Source organism: Quercus lobata, chromosome 5 (genome assembly GCF_001633185.2).
Source record: "Quercus lobata isolate SW786 chromosome 5, ValleyOak3.0 Primary Assembly, whole genome shotgun sequence".
Classification (NCBI taxonomy): Eukaryota; Viridiplantae; Streptophyta; class Magnoliopsida; order Fagales; family Fagaceae; genus Quercus; species Quercus lobata.
The window spans coordinates 73,072,874-73,100,092 of NC_044908.1; the positions used below are offsets into that span (position 1 = coordinate 73,072,874).

General features: G+C 34.2%; 2 protein-coding genes across 5 annotated transcripts; both read right to left on the reverse strand.

The window, feature by feature from the left end:
• Positions 1–404: 404 nt before the first annotated feature.
• Positions 405–2,830, reverse strand: LOC115988864. Of its 2 annotated transcripts, none has more exons than XM_031112488.1 (3): positions 1,955–2,830; positions 1,737–1,797; positions 405–1,417 (listed from the first exon to the last, which is right to left on the reverse strand). In XM_031112488.1, exon 3 carries the CDS (start codon positions 1,401–1,403, stop codon positions 792–794), a length of 612 nt encoding a protein of 203 aa, XP_030968348.1. In that variant the 5' UTR covers positions 1,404–1,417; positions 1,737–1,797; positions 1,955–2,830; the 3' UTR covers positions 405–791. The 2 variants fall into 2 exon arrangements, with proteins under 2 accessions (XP_030968348.1, XP_030968350.1); XM_031112490.1 differs by having other exon boundaries at positions 1,628–1,797.
• Positions 2,831–9,933: 7,103 nt separating this feature from the next.
• On the reverse strand, positions 9,934–24,125 carry LOC115989104 (starch synthase 3, chloroplastic/amyloplastic). Of its 3 annotated transcripts, XM_031112768.1 has the most exons (18): positions 24,023–24,125; positions 23,532–23,826; positions 22,675–22,738; positions 21,255–22,592; positions 20,018–20,232; positions 19,364–19,634; positions 18,229–18,404; positions 16,416–16,523; positions 16,230–16,286; positions 15,792–15,901; positions 14,850–14,955; positions 14,297–14,467; positions 13,303–13,431; positions 12,908–13,090; positions 12,385–12,516; positions 12,157–12,268; positions 10,816–10,939; positions 9,934–10,391 (listed from the first exon to the last, which is right to left on the reverse strand). In XM_031112768.1, exons 2-18 carry the CDS (start codon positions 23,673–23,675, stop codon positions 10,262–10,264), a joined length of 3,570 nt encoding a protein of 1,189 aa, XP_030968628.1. In that variant the 5' UTR covers positions 23,676–23,826; positions 24,023–24,125; the 3' UTR covers positions 9,934–10,261. The 3 variants fall into 3 exon arrangements, with proteins under 3 accessions (XP_030968628.1, XP_030968627.1, XP_030968629.1); XM_031112767.1 differs by lacking the exon at positions 24,023–24,125 and having other exon boundaries at positions 23,532–23,933; XM_031112769.1 differs by lacking the exons at positions 16,230–16,286; positions 24,023–24,125 and having other exon boundaries at positions 23,532–23,932.
• Positions 24,126–27,219: the final 3,094 nt, after the last annotated feature.

Genomic DNA, 27,219 nt, shown 5'->3' on the forward strand with positions numbered 1-27,219 from the left:
AAATATATATATATATATATATATATTTTTAATCTCTAATGCTATTTTTGCTCTAGGGTTTTATCATATATGCTTATGTACCCCACTAGTACATTGTGGTTAGATTCTATCAATTGGGAATAAAAAAAATTTAATGGGAAAAAATGAAAATCATGACATGTTATGAAAGCAAAGCTGAAAGAAGTGAAAAAGTGGTGGGGGTGAGTACTTTCTTTTTCTTTTGACTTCTTTGGTGAGAGGGTGAGTATTGGTCCTATTGAATACAGTGGATGATGTAATGCTCAATATTTGCACAGGTAAAACAAAAACAAAAATGTAATATAAAAAAAAATTGACCAGAGATAAAACTCTAAGAAAGATTATAAAATAAACAAGAAATGCAAAAGCAGCCAAAAATAGATAGGTAGACATGAAGATTAAACTATAATTCACTTCATATTCCCTGATACAGGAGCAACTCCATTTACCCAAAACACAAATTCTACTTGACTACCAGACAAAATCTCAAGAGGCAGCCATTGCCAAGGGCTTTTTTTCACTGCCCCTGAAAAACAGACTCAAAAGAGCAGCTGACCCTTTTGAAGACTTTTGTAGTTCCACCACTTACCCCATACCAGTACATCAGATACCAGTACTGCTACCACCTATATTGAACAAAGAAAGAAAAAAAAAAGATTACGTGGGACCCAAGGCTAAGAATGATGATGATTTGATGGATGGTGTTGATGCCACAATATGATGATGCTGGTGAGGATGATGACACGGTGATAATGGTGAAGGTGAACACCAAGTTACTCAAGGAAACCAGTTTTTGTCAAGATAGCATTCCTGACTTTGCTAAGATCCCTTCCTTTCAGTGTCCTTCCAATCCCTTCACAAACAGAGAAAGATGAAATCTGACTCCTTGCAAGCTTCTTAGCAATCCATTCATGTGGAGGAACCATATCACCATCATCCTCATCATCATCATCATCACCGCCATAATTACCTACACCATGATGATCTCCATCATCATAAGCAACAGTTCCATTATATCTATTACCATCCTCAGCATCACCCATCAGTGATCCAACCCTTGAGCCCATTTTGGCACTTTTACCATAAATCTTAGACCAATCAGGAATGTTCACAGGAGCTGAGGACTGCTGAACAACCACCTTGGTTTCATGGGTTGTTGCAGTAATATTGCTATTAGCCCTTGGAATCATTCTTGGGGTAGTAGAGAAGCGCCATGCAGAAGAAGAACCAGAAGAGTAGTCTTTGGATTTCCTCATTTTCTTAGGACTTAAATCCTCACTTTCCTTAACAAAACCCCACACATCTTCTTCTTCAAAATCATCATCTCTCATTGATCTCCCACCAAGACCATTGCTTGTGCTCATGGTACCATTCCAATCTCCCATTGATAGCTATTGCTCTATGATTTCCAAAGAAGTTCAAATAGGGGAGAGAGAGAGAGAGAGAAATGAATGAAGTTAAGAGTTATTGAACCACTTCTTTCAATATAAATAGAAAGCAAACAATTTGAATTTTTTTGTAAGTTATGGTTTTTAATGAGCTAAATCTGATTTTGTTCCTTGGGAATAGGAAAGGAGAAAGGTGAAAGAGAATAATATCAGGAATCTACCTTGCCTTTGTTTCAATATCCTTTCAAAGATTTCTCAAATTAGTACACTGTACATAACCCAAAAAACCAACCCAAGACAAAGCAAGAGAAGCTGTGGAAACCCTTTTACCTTGCCAGAATACCTCCAAAGAAATCTCAGATTTCAAGGGCCTTAGGCTCAGAATGGTACCCTGCAACCACAGAGAGCAAAAAGACAACAAAAATTATGTACTACATCAATTGATACATTAACTTTCATACCTATCATAAAACCTGAAATGGAAAGGAAATAGGCAAATGGAAAATGATGGGCTTTGATAAGAATCTCTCACTTCCCAAACAACTCACCTAGATTCACTGTGAAGTGGGTTTATTACAAAAATCCAAAAGCCCACAGAATAGAGAATCCAGAACAAGAAGAAGAAGAAGAAAAAAGATGGATATTGTGGCATTGAGCAAACCCAGAAACCAAGTCCAATCCAAGCATATTTCTTTTACTACCACCTAGAGAAACAGTCGGTGGTGTGAAAGACTTCTTTATATGGGGTTAATACTTATACTGATTGATATACATGCTCTCATTTGTTTTGTTTTTTTTTTCCTTTTTGTTTTTCCTAAGATGAACAGTGAAAAAATATATATTATTTTTAATAAAGCTCAAATAAAAAGGCTGGCTTTTGATTGGGAAAGGTGGAGAAGAACGATTGGTCAGACCCAACCCTTCACTGATTCCCGCAAACCTTATCTACAACTCACTACAACTCAGCTCAATCGGCGTTATATCAGTGAAAAATAAAAGGCTCAGCGAGTGAAAAAGCATAAAAGCTTTCTCTGTCTCTCATATTAGTGTGTGCGTGTGAAAGTGTGAAGCAACTTTTTTAAGGATACCTAGGAGAGGGTGCTAGCTAAGCTTAAGGAGTAAAAGCACTTGTTGGTTGGTTGATATTGCATTGAGAAATGTGGTGTGAGTGACTGTGAGAGAGAGGGGGTGAGGAGGGTTTAACTGTGACTGAAACTTTTCTTTTTCTTTTCTGTGTAACTCTTACCACTTCATTCTAATTCAATGCTTCCTGGGTTTTGGGGATTATTGCAGAAAGATAAGTAAAGGACCTAAAGATAGTACTAGTAATGAAGAAAAAGAGAAAAACTTGCAGAAAAAATTAATAATGAAAAAAAAAAAAATAGTGTAGAGAGAGAGAGAGAGAGTGAGAGAGAAGGAGAGGAGAGTGTGGGGGAAAATATAGGTCAGGGTGAGTGGGATGGTGAGGGGTCTTCTCAAACTTAAATCAGGTGGGTTCTGTTGGATAATGACCCAAGGGGAGATGTGTGGGTCAACGCTTTTATTTGGAGTTCATGCAGAAACCTCTTATCTCATCTTACAATTGGAGTATATCTACTCATTTATTTCTCCAAAAAAAAAAAAAAGGCTCACTCATTTATTCCTAGGTTAAATAAATTATATAGGCTAAAATGCAAAAAATTAACACTTGGTCATTTATTCCTCATATTTTAAGTGTGTTTGAAATGCTTAAAATGTTGCTCAAAATAGATTACCAAACTATTTTATCTATTATATTATATCATCTCGCTTTACAATACACTCAACGGTTTTTTTTTTATTGTACAACATATTAAAATAATATATTTATCCAATAAAATAATATAAGCCAAAAATTGTGAGAGACAATAGAAAACTATTTAAAGAGAGAGAGAGAGAGAGAGAGAGAGAGAGGAAGAAGAAGAAGAAGAAGAAGAATTAGAAATAATATAAAGACGTGAGAAACAATAAAAAACTACTTTTAAAAAAATACCATCTTACTTATTATAAGATATTACTAGAGATGAGTTGTAAAATATTTTAGAAATAGCTTTCTGAGTAATGTCCATTTTTGTTGTTTGATGGTATAAAATATCAATTTGGGGGTTTTACAACCTTCAATGCTAATGCTCTTAGTGTATTAGTTGCATGGATAAAGTATTTAAGTTCATGGTTTTAAAAACTGAACCAAAGGCAAAACCGTTTTTGCCTCCGATTCCCAATTAAATTAGATTTTTGACTGGTTTAAAGCAGTTTTTGAGTGGTTTTAGGCATTTTTACCTGATTGAATTGGTACACAGTTCTCGATTGAACCAATCGAACAGGCTAGTTTGGTCCGTTTTTAAACCATGTTTTTCTTAATGCGGTCATGTAATGCTTATGTGATTCTTCCATATATAAGGGCTAAAGAGAGTTAGTCCCACGAGTCAATTTAGTAAATATGAAAACCTTAAGGTGTTATAAAGAAGAATTGAAGCCCTATCGTGTTTTTGCAACTAACCAAAGCCCAAACCCTACGGGTGTTTTTGGTATTTTGGCCTTAAATAAATGAAAAACATTTAGCTACAAACTGATTTGGATTTATTTTCCTCCAACGTATTATGTGACGATTGAAAATATCATTCATGTGTAATTTTAATCATATAACCTTTTTAATGAGTTATGTGACTTATTTAAATAATACACATTGATAGTCTTATAAATTGCCATGTAGTAAGTTGGTGGAGATAGCTCTAAACTGGTTTAAAGCTAAAATTTGTCCTAAATAAATTATATCTTTGATCCTTAATCTCTAATCTTTATTTCAAAATCATATATATATATATATATTTATATATATTACAATGTATAAAAAAAAATCCTTGCGGTTATATATTGGATGGAAAATGTTTGATATAACAAAAAAAGAATTCATAAAACATTAAACCTAGGTCACTTTGATGATATGAAACCTGCTATGATATCACATAAATTTGTTTATCCTAGAGTATTTTCTATCCATCAAATAACGATAATGACATTTTTAAACAAGTTTGAAAGTAAAGAGACAAGGTGAAATATTTTAAAATATGAGGGCAATTTTGAAACAAAGGTTAAAGTTAATGATGAAATATGCAATTTTGCCTTTTCGATGGGTTAACGAGTGCCAAAATGTTTTTTTATTGTAATCAATTAGTTTTTTTCTAGGTAGTCAACCAATACTAAGTAAAAATAATATTTGATTATTTGCTTTTACTACTTCTCAATGCATTGAAACCATTTGATTTTTTTTTTTTTTTTTGGCGTGTGAATGAATTCCCTTATCTCATCCCCTTCCCTTATATATGTGTGTGTGTTTCTCAAAAAAAAAAAAATATATATATATATATATATATTCTTTTCTCAATTTGGTTCTAAGTGTAACCCCCAAATAAATAAATAAATATATATATATATTTATAAATATATATATTTGGTAGTATTGTTTAGCATATTATATAACAAGAACTCTTTCTTACACAAAGTCTCCTATGAGATTTCTTTTAATATAGTAAGGTACTTCTAATCACTTGGCCTTTTTCAATATCCTATAGCTAAAAAAATGAAAATCCACAAGCTCAAGTTTCTTCAGTCATCACAAAAGGGAATCTGGACTTTCTGCAGTCATGAATAAGCAATGGCACGCCGCATGAGATGATTCTCAGACTGAACTAAGGAAGCACATACCTGAGTTTGGTTACGTGGGTGGTCAGTATTAAGGAAGCATATATGCAATGTGTGTGAATTATGCAGAGCAGAATGTTTAGTTCTTTCAACGAATCCAAGCATATCATCCAAAACATGTCTTTGTTGTTATCCTCCTACATCAGCTTATTTAATTTTATGTACATAATTTAAGTAGCATGTGTGGTGGTTATAACTTAGCCAAAGAATATATATATAATACCACCCAAAAATATTGTTATTTTATGAACTCTTAGCTTCATATCTCATACAAGAACCTCTACAATAATTAACATCATACGTGGCACTTGGACTAGGTAATCTAATTACAAATAATTCACCTAACTTTGCTTTATTATAATGTATGTGTATTTTATATGCTAAAATCTCTCTTATTGGGTAATTTTTTTTGCATAAGAACAGGAATAGTAAATCCTACTAATGTCTTAGTTTGTTATGCATCACAGATGACCCTTTTTAGCTACATTATTAGTGTAGTAGATGATTTGTCATAATCCAAAGCAGCACATCTTTTCACTGATATAACATAAAATTAGGTGGGATTTAAAAATTCTTAGTACAGTTTACCATTTGTTGATGGCACAACTAAAGTAGTCTCATACTTTTTTTTACCCCTTTAGAATCAAGTTGTCTTGTGCTTTGTTATAAATATTAAAGAATGTTAGCATTAATTTTGAAAATTTATTTACTCATATGGTTTATGATAAGGCAAGGTTCAGATTGATTGAAATCTGGATGGAATCAGCCATCTCAAACCCAACTCAGTTAGGCTCAACTATCTTTATCTCTCCTGGGTTTCAGTCAGCACAATTGAGAAAGCATAAATTGGAAATGGAGCTGCCCCAGAAGCTTGTTTCAAAGATACAACCTGTTGGGTTTGAGAAATAAGTTTTAAATTACATGAGTGGGAGATAAGCTTCAGATGTGTTTGACATTGGAGAATAATTAGATGCATAAACTATAATGTGTTATAAGATCAACCAAACACTAGTGATTTTTTTAGGAAAAATATATTATATAAATCCAGCTTGTGGGATTAACAGAACCAATTGAAATACTTAAAGGTCCGGGAGGTCTCAATGGCCACAATTATTTATATTTGTTTCTTATTTTTCCTGTATAATGAATCATTTATCATGTTAAAAAAATATTTCAGATAAAAAAATCAGTTACAGTTCTATGCATGTTATTATAGTAACCGTACAAGCATCTCAGATTTTGAGGCTTAGCATGCTTCAGATTCTAGATTTCAGTTTGAAAAAAATGTATAATTACGTGGAATCCTTGTAAGAGACTGGAATTGGACATCAAAATCAACTTATCACAGTGTGTTAATCATTCTAAGAGAGAAACCATCTCTACCATCCAAAAAGGATCTACTTGATTAACCAATTGATAAGATAAGCAAAGAAAGACGCCTTTAACATATCTTTCGGCCTTTCCTTTTATAGGAGATAAGTGGGGTCTTATAGCCCAATAATCCTCCAGTTATTTGCTCCCCAAATTTTAGTCTTAGTCCACCACCCCTTTGCACAAATCTATCATTTCCACACAAGTGTTGGTCGTTTCATTGCCAGCCAAAAATGAAGCAATTTTGGTGGCCTATAAGGCAAGATAGACTTATCAATTTGAGACCTTTTTGCATTATGAACCCCTCTGAATTGCTCAAAGATGTGATTAGGAGCTTGACACACTAGATAAATACTACCCTGATCCATATTGTTTGTACTATTTAAAAAATTCTAATTTTTTAAGGAAACATCATTAATGCGTTGTCTATTAGATAAATATTTACAAATTTTTAAAACTGTCATTATTAATTTAAACTCTACAGAAAGAATAGCATTGACTTTTTAAATAAAGTAAAGAATTGTACCCAATGTACAAAACTCTCACTTTTACAAGATCTGGAAGAAGTTATAATAAACAATCTTATCCTCAATTTATTGGAGATGTTGATTCTTAGACTCAAACTTGCAACATATTACTTTTGGTAAAAGACACTTGTTATCGCACTAAATCTCAACTTTTAAATAAAGTATATTAGCAAGGTAAGAAATTTATTTATTGACTTTTCAAAGAAAATTACATATTTAAACATTTCAAAATGAAATAGTGGACCAAATTATTGGGATGGGATGAATATAAATGAGAGAGAGAGAACCACCATAAAATTTGACATTATTGAATGAAAGAAAAAATTTTCAATTCAAAAAAGAAGAGCAGATCTTGGTTAGTATGGGTTGTACATACCTAAACTCTAGAATCTACACTGGACTTTTTCTGTAAATTACATCATTATTTGTCTAATCGGATTGAAAATTAAGGATAGTAAATGATGGAAGTGACAAGGATAATGCAAGAAACAATGCAATAAATGTGATCTGCCATAATTAATTTGTTGAGAATTTATAACCAACCACAAAATTTTGAGACTATAATTTTGTTTCTATTATTATGATGATTGACATATTTGCTAAAGATGATCAAGGTTTATCATGTTGGATCCTGAGAGCATTATCATCCAGGGGAATGGAAACAGACAAAAATATAAAAGAGTACTAGCTAGTAGCTAAGGCCAAAATTATGAGATTCGAAAATAATGCATTCATAATGTAACTAGAAAGTAAAAACCACTGACAATATATTCAAACTTCAGTCACAGGCATTCCTTGGTTGCTTGCTTCAATGCCTCTTGTGCACCACTGGAAGAATTCAGCTAAATATATGCTTATAATTGTCCTCGAGTTCGTATTGGAAACACGGGCGTTGATGATTGAACAGCAAAAATAGTCCTTTTATCATGTATGTGAGTGAGTGTGTCCTATTCCCATGCTGAAAATTAGAATGTGTTTGGAGTCTTTTTGCTGATCAGCAACTTGTCCAAATTGACTGAGCTTTCTTGATGACCCGGGTTAAGTTCGAGGAGCCAAATCCCCTACTTTCATCCACATGGACAATAAGTAAGGTTATATAATCTTTCAATATGCAACATCCAAATCCCATAACTCAATTCCCATAACTCTAATTTTTTACTCACTCTTGAAAATATTTGTATGGTTTCATATTTTGGTTGCATATCTCATCTCCAAAACTCAAACTTGTGCATACAGTGGTGGGACCCACTTACTGTGCTATGTCAGAACAGTAACTCATACCCGCGTGCCCCCTTCTCCAAAAGTCCAAACTCCAAAACTAGCACATTCATAACTTCGGTCCACAAAGTCTAGGAAAAGAAATTATAACAGGAAAAAAAAAAAAAAAAAAAAAATTCACAGAGCAACAACTCAAGAAATATAACAATGGACATGAGAGAGAGAGAGAGATGGTGGTCACTTAGGATAAGATAAGATCTAGCAAAATGAAGAAGGTGAGTGACGGAACCAAAGGTTTTGGAACTTCTGATCTTCAGCTAGACTTGTGATCTTCGGCAGGGCTGAAGGTCTTTTTTTTTTTTTTTTTCTTTTTTCTTTTTTTGAGAATCCGCTGAAGGTCTTTTAGATGCACCAAAAATTTTTAGAGGAAGGAGAGAGGGTTAAGGAAAAGAAAATGCATTTATGAAATGAGAAGAGGTGGGTGTGGACTTCTCTGTGATGGATGTAAGAATACAAGAGAGAAGCTGCCTAAAAAAAGTAACCAATGATCACACAATGATTTAATTTGATAATACACTAACGCTGGCCCCACTTTGACTGAGTTATTTACAATAATGTCATTGAAATACTTACCTCAAAATTTGGAAACATCCAAATTTTGTTTTTAGTTTCCGAAATTCAAGCTCAAAATTTTGAATTTTGAGTTAAGAAAACTCAACTCAAAAATTAATCCAAATAACTTGATTTTTAGTGGAGTCTATGTTTTTTGAGTTTTGGGTGATGAAAACTGAGATATATAATTCAGTTTTTCTCAATCCAAACACCCTCTGAAATGTTGTTTCCATAACTCATCGCTCATTTTCACTTGTTTTAGTAATGAGTGAGGAAAACTAAGAAAAAAAATCAAACCAAACAAGAGTGGTGGTGGTGGGACCCCAGAAAACAAGAAATGAGTAATAAAAACTGAATTATATAGGCTAAACCAAACATTGATTTCCGTACTCCACTTTTTTATCCTTCCAACCAAACAAAACCTTAGTGAGATTGGTTCACATAATGTAGGAAAATTTGGATTTGAACTTAATGCTTGTCTCAGTCACAAGCTTCGGTTGATTCCCTGTTGTTTTGCTTCTGTTTTAACAAGTTAATTTTAGCAAGAAGCAGACTAGGATTGCTCCTTCTCATGCCTTCTTGGACCAACCACATAACTTAAGCCCATGGGTGTTTTGTACAAGTTCTTGTGGGCTGAACTTAGTTGAGCGTTGACTGTTGACCCAATTAATTACATGGTGCAGGTTTGAACTAAATCAATCCATGGGCCAGGTTCAGGGTCGTACATGTTGAATACTTCCCAGGCTTTGTTCTATTGATGGATGGATTCTTCGGCTAGATTTTGGAGTCAGCTTTTTCAATTCTCTATAAAAACTTTCTTAAAATAAATAATTAATGTATGCCTTAAAGGCATACATTATAACCAAACCCTTTCTCTATTGGTAAAATTAGTGGACCTTAATTTGGTGGGCCTCTTAACAAGTGTTTGTTTGGCATAAACCTTTTAACTTATAGGTTAATGTATTGCTTTTCAGCAAATAAACAAATAACCAATTTTTTTTTTTTTGGTTCTTTTTATGTTGTCTGCAAATGAAGAAAAGCATTAGTGAACTCATTGAAAGTGAGACTTTTTTCCGCAATTGCTAAATCTCAGAATATAACCTTCATTGCTCACCTTTATTGTTATAATTCACCTCTTTTGAGTCTTGACATGAACTGATAATTCATTTCTGCTTATTACATAAGTACACCACATTATTCTGAATCTAACCTGTTGTTATATGCTACACAGATATGGATGAACCATTTTAAGCTCTAAAATGTGTCACCTTGCATTATTCTGACTATGGTGAATTATGTGCAACTAGACGAAGCTTTTTAATGAGAAAAATTAAATCAAGATATACCACCAAACCTGTACAAAGTGGGTAACAAGATTAAATTGCACGTCTAAATCAATTTCTCGTTTCACTTGCATGCTGCATGGTAAAGCTCCATGTAATCAAGAGCGGGCCGATTCCAAGACCAGTCTTGCTCCATCACTGTCTTGCATAACGAATTAAACCAATCCCGACTGTCATACCAAGCAGAAATTGCCCTGAAAATCCAAGTGTGAATGAATATTTAAAAGGAAAATACTAGAAGAATGTGTGCAGGGGCATACTTTTGTGGTTTTAGCGTGTTTGTGTGTGTGTGTGCGCGCGTGTGAGAGAGAGAGAGAGAGAGAGAGAGAGATTATAATAGTACAAACATGTACTTTGAACCCTTTGGCTCCCCCCTCCCTCCCCCAAGACAAGTACTAGAGAAAATATTGAATTGATGAATAAAACAAGTGTGGGGTTACATTGAATTGTTTCTGTGCCACAGCATCTGTCAAGAATGCATGTCTAGAGTCCAGGCACAGGCTATGGTTTTCTCACTGTTGTGATTTGTTATAACCAACAAAGAAACATGTGCATTTGGAAACTAATAATGAAGAATAAATCCATTTGCCTTGGAAGACAAAATAAGCATTTACTCACCTATTGAGAGCATAATCAACACCAGCAGCATCAGCTCCATCAAAATTAAATCCATTTGGTTCAAGACTCTGTGCTTGTGCTCTCTCTTTATCATGATCAACGTCAAATACAGTGTCGTAAAGTCCTATAAAAGAAATTCCATGAAGTTGGATGGTTAACAAGAGAATCTCACTGAAAATCCCATGGTGCAATTATCTCATGGTCATAAGAAATGCAAGCACAAAGGTTCAGTCCAACTGCATGAGATAATGTTAGACATGAGATAATTCTATAGTTAAACATGTCCATTGATATTGCTGTTCCTACTTGACCCCAAGACAGAGTATCAAGGTCAATGTAAGATGTCTTACATCAAAAGCTAGGCACTCAAGGTAAAGTACCACAACACAGGCTAGATAGCATGGGTACAATATGAAATTTGTATTTCATGAGAATTAAAAGGTTGAACAACTTCAAAATTTGGTATTTGGGAGAAAATTATCAATGGAAAGGGGAAAATATATAATGAAGATTGATGGGGGCAACAGAGATATATTTTAGAAAGCAAGAAGCACATTTAAGAAATGATACAGAATTTTTTTTAAATGACTTAGGAAGTTGTAGTAGCTAGTATCAGCACACTATTAGTACAAAAAGCTGAAGCCATAAGGAAGTCGACCAACAATGTATTTTGAGCTCACACACATTTACCAACCCCTCATATGCAGACCCGCCCATGACCAAAACCCAAATGCAGGCCTTCCATGTGGATATCAGGGTTACCAAGACTTGAATCAAAAACTTCAGTTAAAACCCAGTTTGATTACATGTTGGTGACAATCCCAAAAAACTTGAGCTGTTGGGAAGTTGGCCAACAATGTATATTAAGCTCTCACACATTTACAATAAGAAAATCAATAAGTTGCATATAATTAAATCTAACATTACAATATTGGGTTCTATGCTTAATTATGAAAAAGGGAAAAGGCAATATTAGGTTGTCAGTGATAATTTCATAAAATAGAGCTACAAATTTACAATATCAAAGGGAAAATTCCTTGAAGATTGACAATTTACAGAAACTTTAAAAGTTATCTTACCAGGCACAAAGTACAAAATTATGCAAAATAGCCTACATAGTGAAAACACTGTTCAATACAATTGCCTAATTTCAATGTGAAGGTCATTGAGAAGACAATTAATCTAAAAACTTGAGCTATGTACTACCACGACCTTGATGTCGCATATTTACATAAACAATAAAAATAACAAGGTATCATTCATGCGACAAAGGGTTCAGCAGTAAAGACAAAATAGACACATGGTTGAATGGCATCACTCTCTAGTTTTGTATGAACGTACCTCCAGTTTTGCGAACAACTGGTATTGAACCATATCTCATTGCTGTGAGCTGGGTCAGTCCACATGGCTCAAAAATTGAAGGGACTAGAATGAAATCAGCACCAGCATATATCTATCATAAGTCCAAATGTATAAGTAACTTCCAGGGTCACACTGCAGATGTAAGTGGCAAACATGCATCCAGGAAAAAGGAGAAAATTTGAAAATTTAAGTTCAGTGAGAACATACTAAGTGTGATAGAGGCTCATCATAAGTCAAACAAAGGCGAGCACGGTCACTGTGAGTAGAATGCAATTGATTGGCTAAATTCACAAAATCATTTTGAATACGAGGATCTGGGGCTGAACCAAGCAATACAACCTGCAGGTAGATGTTTCATCAGCATAGACGAGATATGCTTGACCAAAAGACAAATGTTGTAACATTATTAGCTTATTAACAAGCATGGATTCAAAGTATACATTATGGTCATTCTTACATTCACACGCAACTATATTTGACAACATCATCCATGATATGAAGAGAAAAAGGAAGAAGTGTGTGTGTGTGTGAGAGAGACGGAGAGAGAGACGGAGACAGAGAGAGAGTTGTTGAAGTAAGTGAGCATTCTGGAGGATTATCATATTATTAAAATTCTTATAATTACTCGTACAATGTTCACATGCTGAGGAAAGAATAAAACGACATTCATAGTACAAAAATAATTAATTAAAAAATTAAAAAAAGAAGAAGAAAGAAGACAAAAGATGACCTGTCCATTGCGATCTAAGGTGCGCCAGATGGCGTGCTTGATGAGATGAATTCCTTTCTGATGAGTTAAGCGAGTGATAATTCCGACCAAAGGGAGATCAGATCTTTTCAAACCAAGCTTCTGTTGTAAGGCTTCCTTGGCAGCTTTTTTGCCTTCAACAACATTGTCTGAGGTGTATGATATCTGGAATAAATGCATCATGTGTTAGCCATACATGTAAAATTTGACCAGGTCATTCTTGTTGAACAAGAAGGGAACTTGACAAGCAGCTTCCACCCATTTAAAAAAAACAAAATCAATAGGAAGAAGAAATGGCAGAAGAAAAGAGGGGTGGGGATTTGGGGGAGTGTGCATGTGCATGCACACATGAGAGTGAGAGAGAGAAACCAACTTACAGGAATGAACTTATCATTATATGGGTCCCACATATCTGGGTCAATTCCATTTAATATACCATGGAACTTGTAGAGATGAGGAGCAACTGCAGGATTTCCAGCAACCTCCTTTGAGTAAGTGTGGGATACCTGCATATTCAAACATAACTTAGATGCTACAACAATAAGAATATGGATAGACAAATTGAATCTATACAGATGATGCATTAGCTTTTCCATTTTCAACCATTTAAGAAACTGACATACTGGAACAGTATAGAAATGTAATTTGCATATCAAGGGACCAGTAACAGTTTAAGAAACTTATATCTGTCACTTATTGGGATCATTAGGAGGTTTAACAACACGCTGCACAAGGGACCGGTAACAGTTTTATTTTGCATAATTTTTCCATCAATCTAACCAATTCTATTTTGAACTCTCAAAACCTACCCAATTGTAAATTCAAATACCCCCCAAAAATGTTACATCTATTCAAAGAAAATAGGGAAATTCTAATGTATAGTTCCACCTGATTAAGTCATACTGAAATATAACCAATTCTTAAACACTGCCATCTTTTTCCTGCTTAGATATCTTTGCTACTCTTCTCACTCAATTCCCAATTCCCAAAACTCTAAACTCTAATTAAGTGTTCCATATTAGCATTGATTCATATCCCCTACAGCTATCTGAGTGGGAATTCAATGACTAAGACAATTAATTGCAACAACCTAAAACCCCTTTATTCCAACAAACAAAATAAAACCACCAAATGAAATAGAAAAGTAAATAAATAAACAAAATACTAATAAAATCTGGAGTAATTTAAGGATAGAGGGAAGCATGTCAATATTACTCATTTCTTAACAAAGTTGATGACCGTGAATATCTAAGTGTTATAGAAGCACATCACACAGCTCAAAAGGAACAAATCAACTGATTAAAAAAGAACAGTACAGAAAGCATAAAAAGTACGGAGACTGAATAATCTTAGGAAATTATAAGTACTTACAGTTGTAGCCTTGTCTGAATATGCCACAGCTTTCCCAATTAAGGCTGCCCCAAATTCAAGGTTGTGGATCGTGAAGACAACCCGAGCTTTACTGAGACCATAATGCGTATAATGATCCTTAAACAACCATGCAACTGGTGCAGTGGACCAATCATGGCAGTGGATGATATCCTGCCCATTGTAAAGCCCCAATAGATGGATATTCATAAAATTTAACAACAAAATTCAATTTTTTCTTGTCTGGAAGTGTGTGCCTGTGCATAGTAAGAGGAGAGAAAAAGAAAAGGTTTGATTTGATTCAATAGAAAAGCAATCTGCTCTAACAGCAACAGAACTCAACCTTGGCAAAAGGTGGTCTTGACAATTGCCCATATAAATTGATAGCAGTCATAAACACATATATAGCACGATGAATTAATGCAATGGATTTAGTTAATTTTGCAATAATGGCAGGAAAAGATGAAAGGTCACTGAATAACTTCATACTGTTGCCATTCACAATAATTGCTCAAGTAAAACTCATAAATGAAAGACTTGATATCATAGAACTTACAGGATGAAATCCACTTTGGAGTAGAAATTCAAGAGCAGCATGACAAAAGAAGCCAAACCTCTCTCCATCATTCCTACAGCCATATATGCAGCCTGTTGAAACGAATCTGCAGGAAAACCAAGCGCATTAAGAAACCTTGTAAAATATATTTTGTTGCATTTGGCGATTAAAGTTAATGGAGACAGTGCACAACAGTAGTCATGCAAAGGACGGACATTCTGAGAAAGAATAATATGGATATGTGTCTCAATATTCCAACTTGCGACAATAGGTTATGAGCAGAGTAGCATAAATTAACTATTTCACAAATGAACCCCATATAACTGCAATCCCCAGGATGAAGAAAAGAAGGTAAAAAAGAACAACCAAAGATGAAATTTGTACCCTGTATCAATGTGGATGTGCGAAAAAGAATATTTGAGGTTCAAATGGTATATACATCAACAAGCCGTGTTTCCGAAGTTGAATTTTCCACATAGCTGACAACTCTAAAAGATGGATCTTTGAAAATCATATCATTAGGAGTGTAAAACATACTTCACATTACCACATTCAGGATCAAAACAGCCAAAATCCTCACTATAATTTTAACACATAAAGCAACTTTTTCATTCATAACTTTGCAATGCAGTGGGGTGGCATATTGCCTAGAAAAACAATAAAGCTATGACTCACTCTTCAAGTGTTTGATCATAACTCTTAGTGCAATTTTAATTTGTATCGAGCGTAGTCAATTATCAGCACTAAAGTGAGTGAAGAAAACAAAAAGAAACAAAAAATTAATACATGTATGGTTTAAAGTAATATAGTAGCCTCTGTAAAGTAAGTACGGAGAGTGAAAAGTGAAGTACAGATTGCCCACGAGTACATGTTGTAAACTAGATCAAATACAGAACATATAGCACAAGAGATTTTAGGAGTGCAGCAGGAAAACAGAATTACCCATTTTGAGGCTCCAAAAAGTAGACAGAAAGGCCTTCGACCTTCCCAAACCATGCTTTAATTTCGGTCCCACCCCAGGAATAGCTTCTGTTATACTGAAAGTCCTTCACCTGTATCAAAAAAAATATTAAGTTAATTCAACATCAAACTGAGGTTAAATAAGTATAAAGAAAACCATAATGCAGGAAAAAATGCAGAGATGGTGGAGTTTATAATATTACAAAATATAAACATAAGAAACATTTTTTACTTATCATAAAAAAAGAATGAAACACAAGAAAGGTCGACACAACCATCACATGTATATTCAGAAAGTCAGAGAATAGAAGGGCCCAACTAGCAAATCATGGAAATATCATTGTTAAATACCCATTTGGTCTAGCAAAGAAATCATCCAATAATGCATATCTCAACTTAATTCTGAACATAATAACTCATGCTACAGTCATTGCAAAATGGACCTCTGCGAGAGAGTACAACCACTGCATATAGGACCTACAAAGAACATGTTCTCTCTACTAAGTCAATAGAGAAAACCCCAAAACTTGAGAATAGAGACCAAAAATACTTGCACAAAGAAGTAAGACATTATATATAGACCAAAGCAACAGCAATGAAGCTTACATTGCTAAATTTCAAACAGTCATACTTTGGAAGAATGATGTCCACATTGTGGTTCAAATCTTGTACAGCACGAGATAGACTAGTAACAACGTCACCAAGGCCTCCAACCTGCAACAGATATTAGATATGACAGATAAAAAAAATACACAAAAGATATTGATTTTGATCTTTAAGCTACTATATTTAAACAACCTATTCTTTAACAAGAAAACTATTATTAATAAAGTAAAATTGCCATCCTTTGGAAACAAAAAGTAATTGTGCCAGGAAAATATCACAGTGCCTATGCTCCCTCCCTCTGTCATTTAAGACATTTTTTTCACTTTAACAGAGGGGTATGTGTGAATTTGTCTCTTTTTTGCATTTCCATTAAGGTATTAGGGCTGTAAACAAGTCAAGCTAAGTCGAGTATTAAAAGTTCAGGCTTATTTATTTAGTTTTATTTCAAACGCAAGCCAAGCTCAAGCTCATTAGTAAACAAGATTACATGTTCAGGCTTGGTTCATTTTTTTTTTTGATAAGTAATAAGGATATATATTCAAGAACACTGCCTTATGCATAAAAACATAAGGCAGAGAGAACAATACAGATAGAGCAGATTAAGAAAACAGAAAAAAGAAAAAAGAAAGGGGAAAGACACTAAATGCAAAGGAGAGAGCTAAGGAACATAGGGAGAGAGTCACTAGAGGTGATTCCCCAAGCCCTAGACTAGTCAAACAGGGAGCCACTGAAAGAAGCCAATAATTGGTCATCCGAGCTTTCCAAGTCCTCAAAAGTCCTCCAATTCCGCTCCCTCCAAAGACACCACATTAAGCACAAGGGAGCTAGATTCCAAATGCTAGACGAGTGTTTTCTAGGCCAATTCCACCAACCCAAGAGAGTATCTGCAACCGTTCTTGGCAAGACCCATGAAAACCCAAAAAATCTAAACACCAAACTCCACAACCTATGAGTCTTACCACAATGAAGTAGCAAATGATCCACCGTCTCCCCATTACAACGGCACATAATGCACCAGTCAACAAAATGCATCCCTCTACCCTTCAAATTATCACCTTGTTCACAAACTACTTCATTAACTTATTATCTTCTCATATATAGTAAAACCATGACTAAAATTTTCTACCCCTTCACAAATCTATGACTTTTTTACTACGAATGAACTGCTTATATTACCAATAAACTACAAATAAGAATTTGAAATCATATGTACCTATTTATAAACTTACAAAATACAATTTCAAGTCTATATAAGTATATTTTTTGACAAGTATAAATATAAAAATATAATATTTTATATAAGTAAATTGAGCCTCATGTTCATGAACACGTTAACATGTTTGAGCTTGGTTTGTTTAATATTCGAGCCTAAATTTGGGCTTAAACTTAGCTTGTTTGCTAAATAAACGAACAAAAACAAGCTTTTTCTTAAGTCAAACTTGACTTGTTAATAAACCCACTTGGAGACATTTTCATCCTTTTTTGCAAGCGATAAGCACTCTCCATCAGAAACATAATGCAAAGTAACCACTTATTCTAGACATTAACACTATGTTCCAGGATTTTAAACAAACTTCAAATGGAACTGCTAGATATCAGTAAATAAACTAGAGTATTGCACGTGATACAATTACAGAATGGATGGTCAAATTCCTAAAATAATAACTCAATATTTAAACCCCCCCCCCCCCCCCCCCCCCTCTCTCCCAAAAAAAAAAAAAAAGCGCACAATTTTATTCACAGATCAACATACACGAGATTAGATGAAAAATCTTCCGTACATATATTAATTAACTTAATATTCTAAACTTACTTTTGCAATGGGAGCCATTTCAACAGAAATATGCACTATGTGCATTGGTGGCTCCTTAACAATTCCTCCAAACACAGGTATGTGGTAATCCATGCCATTTTTATTGTCAAAAATTCCACCATCTTCCTTCTCAGAGAATACGAAGTCCATCATATATGTGTCCAATGGAACCTTGACTGCAAGGACAGAAGAAATGGTATATTTTGGGTTTGAAGAAAAAAAAAAAATCTGTGTCTCAAAATTTTTGCACCCTGCCTGCAGAACACATGGTAATCTTCGCACGTGACATGACACAGCATCATATTGCATTCTGTCAATGTTTTCTAATATATGTTTGGTTGGCTACTTTAACATGTACCTATGCTAGATACTTGGCATGGAAAAGATATGTCATTATATATGAACGCTACTAGAGAAAATGAATAATTTTCTGCAGCCTTGCTCACAATGAGCATAATGGGAAAACACTTAAAATGCATATGAAAGAATTCACACCAGCTATGTTTTAAAGATCAGCACATTCAGAAATGTGACAATCTTCCAAAGAGTCAAAATCTAAAAGTGTTCCAATAAGCTCTGCATTACATCACTTATGAACAAAAATTTTGAGCCATTAAGAATAAGACCTTAATATCCTAAACTTTCACTGGTATTGCTAACTAAGAAAAATGGTTAGGAATTCAGAGCTTATTGGACAAAAATTTTGAGCCATTAAGAATAAGCCCTTAATATCTCAAACTTTTACTGGTATTGCTAACTAAGAAAAATGGTTAGGAAAAGTATGTCAAACATTAAGCGACCAAGAAACATTAGTATTTTCATATTGTGAATATTGCAGTTTGGCTAGGTCGTCATCATGTACAATATGTTGATATTTCTCAAGATTATAATGTGATTTGTGAATTATGTGCCGTGTGTATGTGCAAGACACTCATTCAAATGTCCAGAATATTTTTCAAGACTTCTTTTGCATATTCCAGAGGAATTGGCACACAGTTGGGCAATAAATTGACAATAAAAGGAGAGCACAGGACAGATTGTTACAAATCAAGCGAACCCAAAAGAATTAGAGAGTGAACCCTTTAAGCCTCCATATTAAAGAGAAAAGTTGATAACTAAACATGAAATAACTCACCAGTGCTTTTGACATGAGTACCATTATCTGAAGGCAACATTTTCTGAGGCGGCAATGGACCATTGCGGTGGGTCCAACGGTTAAATGAACCCCTGAACCAAACTTCAGGTTTTCCATTGAGAACTGTGTTGGCAGGATTATAGAAAACCTTCACTGTGCTTCCTGCATGAACATCAAGAGGTTCTGTGTAGACTATGTGCTTTTGAGATAGCAAAAACCTTTTCAAAGTTCTTTCCTTTGTTTCAGCCTTCATACGTGCTGTTCTTTCAGCCTACGAAAGGAGAAGCACGGAGAAATGGAAATTAGTAGTGAAAAGAAGAGAGTGATAAAATGCTAAATCAATAGCTTTGAAAGGATCAAAACTACAATTAGTTTTTATTATTCATCCCCAGCATCCATCTTGAACATCTTAAGATTAGCCCAGGAAACTCACACTTATCAGGACCACAATAACTGAAATAGACACACTAGACCAGAACTAAAGTTGGTCCTCCCTATCCTCTACATGTGAGCCACATAACCATTACCCCACACAATATTTATGTACAATATTCTTAGATGCACTTCCTCTGAGAATAAAAAAACGATGACCAAGTGTGCTTTAATCAATATAAATTAGCCATATCTTGAATGGAAGATTTTTTCTAAACTGACCTTGGCACGTATAGCCTCCTCTCTTAACCTCCTCTCCTCCTGGAGTTTCCGATAAATCTGGTGTTCTTCCTCAACCCAATAAAGTTCTTCAGGTATGCCTTTTGGGACAATTGCATGGAAATCCTGGCGGTGGTTGTTATCATACACAATGGCTTTCTGTGGTGGTCCATCAGCAAAAACCCAATCTAAGACAAATGCTCGATCAGGTACAACAACTGCAGAAAATAAAGTTGATTATTATTATTTGTCTTATAACATGCAACACTGACAGTATAAGAGAAATTCCACCTAATACTGATCCATGAAAAAATAGCAAGCAAGAATTAAAAAAAAAAAAAACCTCCCTTAATTTTACAGTGTTCTTTTGGTGATCCACCTGTTAGTGTCCATCACTCCATCCAGAATTACTAAAACAGATGGGAACAAGATATCAAGCTCTACTTGTACAGGACAAAGTTTGAGGCTTTTTTTTAATAAAAAAAAATGGAAAAAAGAAAGAAAAGAAAAAACGCCATCTCCATTTTGCATAATTCTCAAACAAAAATGAGTGAAGATTTCAGGTCATCAGAATCACCTTGCCTATGGTTAAAAGGGCTCATAACAACCCAACAAAACTAAAAACCACAAGCAGCCAACATTTCAAGAGACATATAAAAGGTTATTGTCATTACCTAACCATAAACTGGTTTGGGTCAAAATAGACACTCCTGGCCCTTCAAGATATGCTAGTTTGACCCACATTAAAATTAAAATGCATGGACATGGCAAAAGGGTGGGAAGTTTGAGAAGTAACTCATTATCTGAGTTTGCTAAAAAATGTATACTCCCTTGTGTGAAACACTCAACCTTTAAATGTAATATATTCATACACATAAAAGACAAACAAATATGTATATTTGTGTGTGTATAACTACCCATCTACTCTCTCTCCCCCTCTCACTGTTCATGACAGAGATCGGAAATTTTTAAGAGATGCGTGTCAAGTAACAACGTTTGGAGTCACACCACTCACTTTCAGCAACACCACATTTGGATTGAAAATTTAGCACATATCATATATCAGGCAACAGCCAACAGGTTGCATGGTACTTGGCATGACTGATGAATGCCAACTGACACCATCTTGCATATGCACCTTATATTCTGTCACTCCAGCCAGATAATCTAAACTTGAAAGTCTAAGAAAGCATCATAAAACATTAAAGATAAGAAAGAAAATATATCTATTTATACATACCATCAGCATACCACCAGTCACCATCCTTTTCTTCAGAACTGACAAGCATTTCAACAATGGACAATCCATCCTTCCAACTATTATGGCCCCCATGAATCCATAGTTCCTTCGCATGAGCAAGGGGGCCAGAGTTTTTATTATAATATAACCTGACTGAGTCTTCACCTTTAAACTCACCAGGCTCTATATACCAAACATGATCGACAGACCTTACAGCATTTTTTGTCAACTGTTTCAAAGCTTCTCGCCTCCTTTGAGTCTCCTCCCTTGCCTGTGCTCTATCAGCTTCACTTGCTGCTTTCTCTGCATCTATTCGCCGTTGTTCCACTGCTTGTCTTTCCCTTTCAGCTTGCTCCTTAGCAAGTTTCTCAAGTTCTTTACGTTTCTCTTCAAGCAAGAAATCCTCAAATTCAAACGCATCCATTCCACCTTCCACAGTTATGCAGAAATTCTTTTCATCATTATTGTCATAGACATTTTGACCATTGAAAAAGACAAAGTCCATCTTGTAGGCTTCCTTGGGAACATGAACTAGGCAAGACCACCAATCCCCTTTCAGATGTGTTTTTTTCAACCTTACTGTAAATGATTTCCATCTCCAGTCATTAAAGGCTCCCATTAACAGAACATCTGGCTCATTATTTAAAGTGGAGAGACCCCTACTGAGGAAAACTTCTATATCTTGATCAGGTTTCACAACTTGAGGAAAAACAAACATCTTGCTCCCTATCGAGAAGTTCTCCTCAGCAAGCATCTCAATTTTCTGCTTACGCAAGTTCGCTTCCATCTCCAACTTTAATTTTAGAGAAGCTTCTTCTCTAATCTTTTCATCAGTTTCAGTGCTTTTATCTCTTGTGGTGTCATCACGCTCTATGATATCCAAGTGTCTTCCTTCTGAAACCATTTTATCAGGAACATTCTCAATATCACTCTTGGAAGCTGTTTCTATCTTCTGTAATTCTGCTATATCCTCATTGACCCTAGCAATGGTTCCATTTTTCACCACTTGAATTTTCTGAGCAATAGCTGATGATTTATTTGCTGATGATAATTCATTGGCTTCCTCAGTTTCAGAAATGATTTCTTTCTCAGATTTAACCTCTCGAGAATGTGCAACCACCCACTCTTCCTCAGTATCAACTTTTGTTTCAACAGTTTTCCTGTTGGGTGACACATGCTCACTAGATGTTGGAGCAATTGGCAACTCTTTCTCTTCATTATTTATTTCATCCCTCTTTTGGGTGCTTGTTCCCACCGGTGTTTTTGGCGTCAATCCCTTTGAAGCAGGGCCTTTAGGCCTTGCATTTGACATTTTCTTTGATCTCCTCCTTGGAGAATCTACCAATATGCAGAACCAGAATTTAATAGAATAAAGGATCAAAATTCAACTTTGAACCAGATCAGAACAACGGCAACTAACCTGAACTAGCAATGATCCGATATGAAACTCCACCTCCCTGGCACTCTTTTCCCCATGAAGAAGACTGAAACCAAAATGTATGACTTCAATACATTCAGAATAAGAATGAAGCAGTATGAAAACAACCTCAGTTCAATACTTGGAATTATTTTTGAAAACAAAAAACCTACCATTAACACTCAATCAATTGTAATTTAATGGGGTAAATTACACTCCCCTCCTTGAGATTTCTATAAATGCAACAAAGAAGTTCATGCCCTCCCACACCATTACTTCCCTTTTAAAAAAAAAAAAAAAAAAAGGTTTCATACTCAGTTGAGGGAATGTCATTTCATTCATAGTTTGGATGGAAATCAAAATTTATTAAAAATTGAATATTCCTTTAGGTAAATGGCCATATATGTTGCATTTATACATACACGTAGGGGGGGGGGGGGGGGGGTGTTTCATTTCGTGAAAGCTCAAGGAGGTTGGTGTAATTCACCCAATTTAATTTCATTACCTAATGAATCAATCATTTAGTGAAAAACCATAAAAGAAAAACAAGAACTTCATCAGCAAAGCAAACGTTCAATCAATTGATCAACAAAGAGCCCAGAAAACAAAACTCACCAAGTATATCCTATCTTTCATACATAGAACTTGAATGAACATTTTACAAATATCCCATTTGAGATTTAAACAAAACCACAAAATCTATAGTAAAAAACCAATCACAAACTCTTACTGGGTGCTATCAAAATCAGACACTACAAGAACCCATTGAAATAGAGAAACAAGGAACACCAAGAAGAGTTGCAATGAATAAACAAACAGACAAACAAACAAACAAACAAACAAACAAAAGAAGCAATAACCTTTGAGAAGTGAGTGACTCTTCCATGAGGAAAAAACCCAAGAAAAGGTCGGAGCTTTAAGTGGCTTCTCTGATTGAACACTGTTCTGCAACTGCAACTGCAACTGAAACTGAGTGGCCTATGTACTTGCAAAGCCACCTCCATAACTGTGTTTTTTCTGTTTTAAGAATGTTCTTCAAGGTTCTTCTTCTTCTTGTACTTGTTTATGAGTCAGTGACCAGAGTTTAATCTGAAAAAAACATCCTTTGATTGAGGATCCCAGTACTTGATCTTTCAGTTTCTCTATTTCTGTGCACTGTAAATAATTAAATAAAAAAAAAAAAACAAAAACAAAATTAGATATTTAAAATTTTAAATAATGGATGACACTAGAATGTAACAGGCTAAACAGCAAAAAAAGGTCCTAGAATTTCAACCATATATGAGTAATGTGTTACTATATTTTGATAATGTACATGATTGTTTACCAAAAAAAAAAAAAGATAATGTACATGATTAATTTCTATGTAACATTAGCGACTGTTGATATGCCTATGTAGGTTTTTGATGAGGAATTGGATGGTGGAGATGAATTTGGATCAATAGTTATTGTGGATTTGGGTGTGAGTGGTGACATTTAAGATATTTTTCAAAATTTTCAAAATTTTTGACATATTATAAGTAGCTAGGCTAGAGAACTTATTGAAAGGCTCATAGTCCGTGATAGGATACTCAAGTGGTGAGGAGAGGTATCTACCTGGTATTGACACATCAAATGGGGACATGCCACGTGGGGACAAACCTAAAAGATCGTTTAAGGCTCTCTTATATGTAGTTATTTACACGTGCTTAGCTAAAGAAAAGGGTTATATTTCCTTTTTCCTTTTTTGGGTGGGAAAAGGATGAGGTGTTATGAAGCAATCAAGCTAATGATTGATTTTTAGATAAAAGTTGGGGTGCTCGAGGATCAAGCCAGCTAGAGGATTGTTGAAAATTAATATCTTGTTCACAAGAATGGGTGGTGTTGAAGTATTCTTCTCTGAAAATAAATAAGAGAATTGTCATCTGGATAGTTTATGATTGATGAACACTATTCTTCTTTTTTATTATTATTATTATTATTTAAAGTGGAAAATGATTGATTCTAGATTTGTTTAGACTTCAAAACTATATTCTTTCAACCCACTAAAAAGTACATAAAACTCCTACTTTTGTAGGATCTATGAGGGAAACTCTTTTTCTTTTGCCTAACTTAATCTGTTAGAACCAATTACCAAGTAATCTAAGAGCTTTTCACCCCTGATAAGCTAAACAAATTTTCTCATGCTCAGAAGCATCTAGGAGTGGTACTTGTTAAATAGAAATATAGATATTGAAATATAAAAAAAAAATTAAGTTGAAATAATAATATCTTGTTGAATTATGTTAGAATGATGATAAATGTCTATAATTTATAGAAATTAATATTATCCTTGTTGAATAATTGAATTATGTTCAAATGAGGATAATTATGTCATTAAAATATTAGTGATTTTATAAGAAATTATATTGTTCTTTTTAAATATATTCATAATCAATCATGATATATCTCTATTAAAGGTGTTTGTAGTGTGGTACGGTGCGGTTTTGGGCCATTTTTAGCATCGCACTTTGCGGTGCGGTTTAGCCAAAATCATAACTGTACTGCATCTCATTTTTGCGGTCACATGTGCGGTCACATGTGCGGTGCATAAAATCACCTGCAATATAAAAATTTAACATATATATCACCATACAATTCAATATGTATTAGTAATATCACTATCTCAGATTCTTAGATATATATCAAGCATGTAATGAAGTCAAGTACTTTGAAATCCCAATAACACGTAGTAAATATCTAAACCCAGATTCAATACCAAACAAAAATAAAATAAAATAAAAACCCACAAAAATTAAACTTAAATATCTAACATAGCTAATGAGTACTGAGTCCAGACCCATCACTTCCAAGTGCCAATATACCAACAACAACAATCAATTAAAAAAATAATATAATCAACAAGTTTGTCACATACAAGCTACCAATAGATTATCTTTAACAAAGAAAAACTTGAATTAAACACATATAGAGAGATAAATACCGCAATAGTAGAAGCAACTAGTGCAACGGCAGTGAGTAGTCTAGTGGCAATTCAAGTGGAAGTGTGGCGGCTAGGGTTTGACTTTTAAAGGCTGAAAGAGTGATAAGATTTTTTTTTTTATACTAAAAGAACAATGAGATAAGGCTAGGGTATTAAATTATTAATGTATTGATATTTTGTCCTTATTATATATATAATATAAAATAAATAAATATATTAATATATATAAAGGGTGTGGTGCGGTGCAGTTTTCATATTATAAATTTGCAAACCGCACTGTATCATGTGATGCGGTGCGGTTATGTCATTTTGTGGGTGGTTGTGGTGCGGTTTTTGCAGTTTGTGTGGTTTAGTGAACACCTTTAATCTCTATATACCAAACCATCCAATTTAAAGATCGTTTTTGAAGCCGGTTATCTAGTAGTAAAAGTGACTACTTTTGCTTTCAAGTCTCTCTAAAATTACAAAATTCTAAATGAAAAGAATTATACTACATTGTAGAAGTATAATGCATAAACCTTGTAAAACAAATTAAACCTCATGTAATTAGCTAATTAAGAAGTGTTTTGGGCCATGGGTTCCAGTTAAGGGAGTCAATCTCGTATCAGAAGTTGTAACGGTTTGGTCAACGGAACGATATATTTGAGTATCGGTCAATACCAGTGTATCGTTTCAAGTTTACTGCTATTTTTTATATTTATAAATATATATATATATATATATAATAAAAATAAATGTTTATCATAAAAAATTACCTCAATTCAGAACAAATTATTCATGATTTTAGTCTTTAACAACAACTAAAGGAAAAAATATATATATACACACACACACACACACACACACACACACACACACACACACACAATATAAAAAACAAAAAGCTTTAGGGTCTTTTTAGTTGTGTTGTTTAAATAATAATTTTCATTGTTTAAATAACACAACACGTATTTCTACAACACTTAAATAATATTACTAGAGCAATATTATCAAACGGGCCCTAATTGTTCATTGCATGCTAAGAAAATAAATAATACAAATAAGTTATCATTCTGCCCTTACAAAAATTTGAGAATCACAAAACTAAAAAAAAAAAAAAAAAAGCTTTTTTTTTGGTACCAGCCGATATTTAAACCGGTACAAAATAGCTACGTTTTAGTATAAGGTGCACATACCGGAACAGTAAATATTGGCCGGTATGGTATAGTATTAACTACCTTAGTTCCAGTTAGCTTAACTAGTAAAATTTCTGATGGTTGAATAAGAGATTTGAGATTCATTCCTTATTTACACCAAAAACCAATTAGTGTCTTAGTCTGATAATAAAGAGCTATCATTAGGAGTAGACGTTATAGGTTAAAATCCTCTTAAAAAAAGTGTTTGGGCCTATCACAAACAAAAAAAAAAAAAAAAAGTGTTTGGGGCCATTTTTTGACAAACCTAAAAAAGAACCAACCCAAGTAAAATAAGAGGCCCAACATTAAAGACTATCAACCTTATCAGCTTAAGCCCATCGAACTTCCCTTTCTTTTTGTCAAATCCATGGAAAATTTAGGAAGAGGTATTTTTGGCTTCAGTGATTGGAT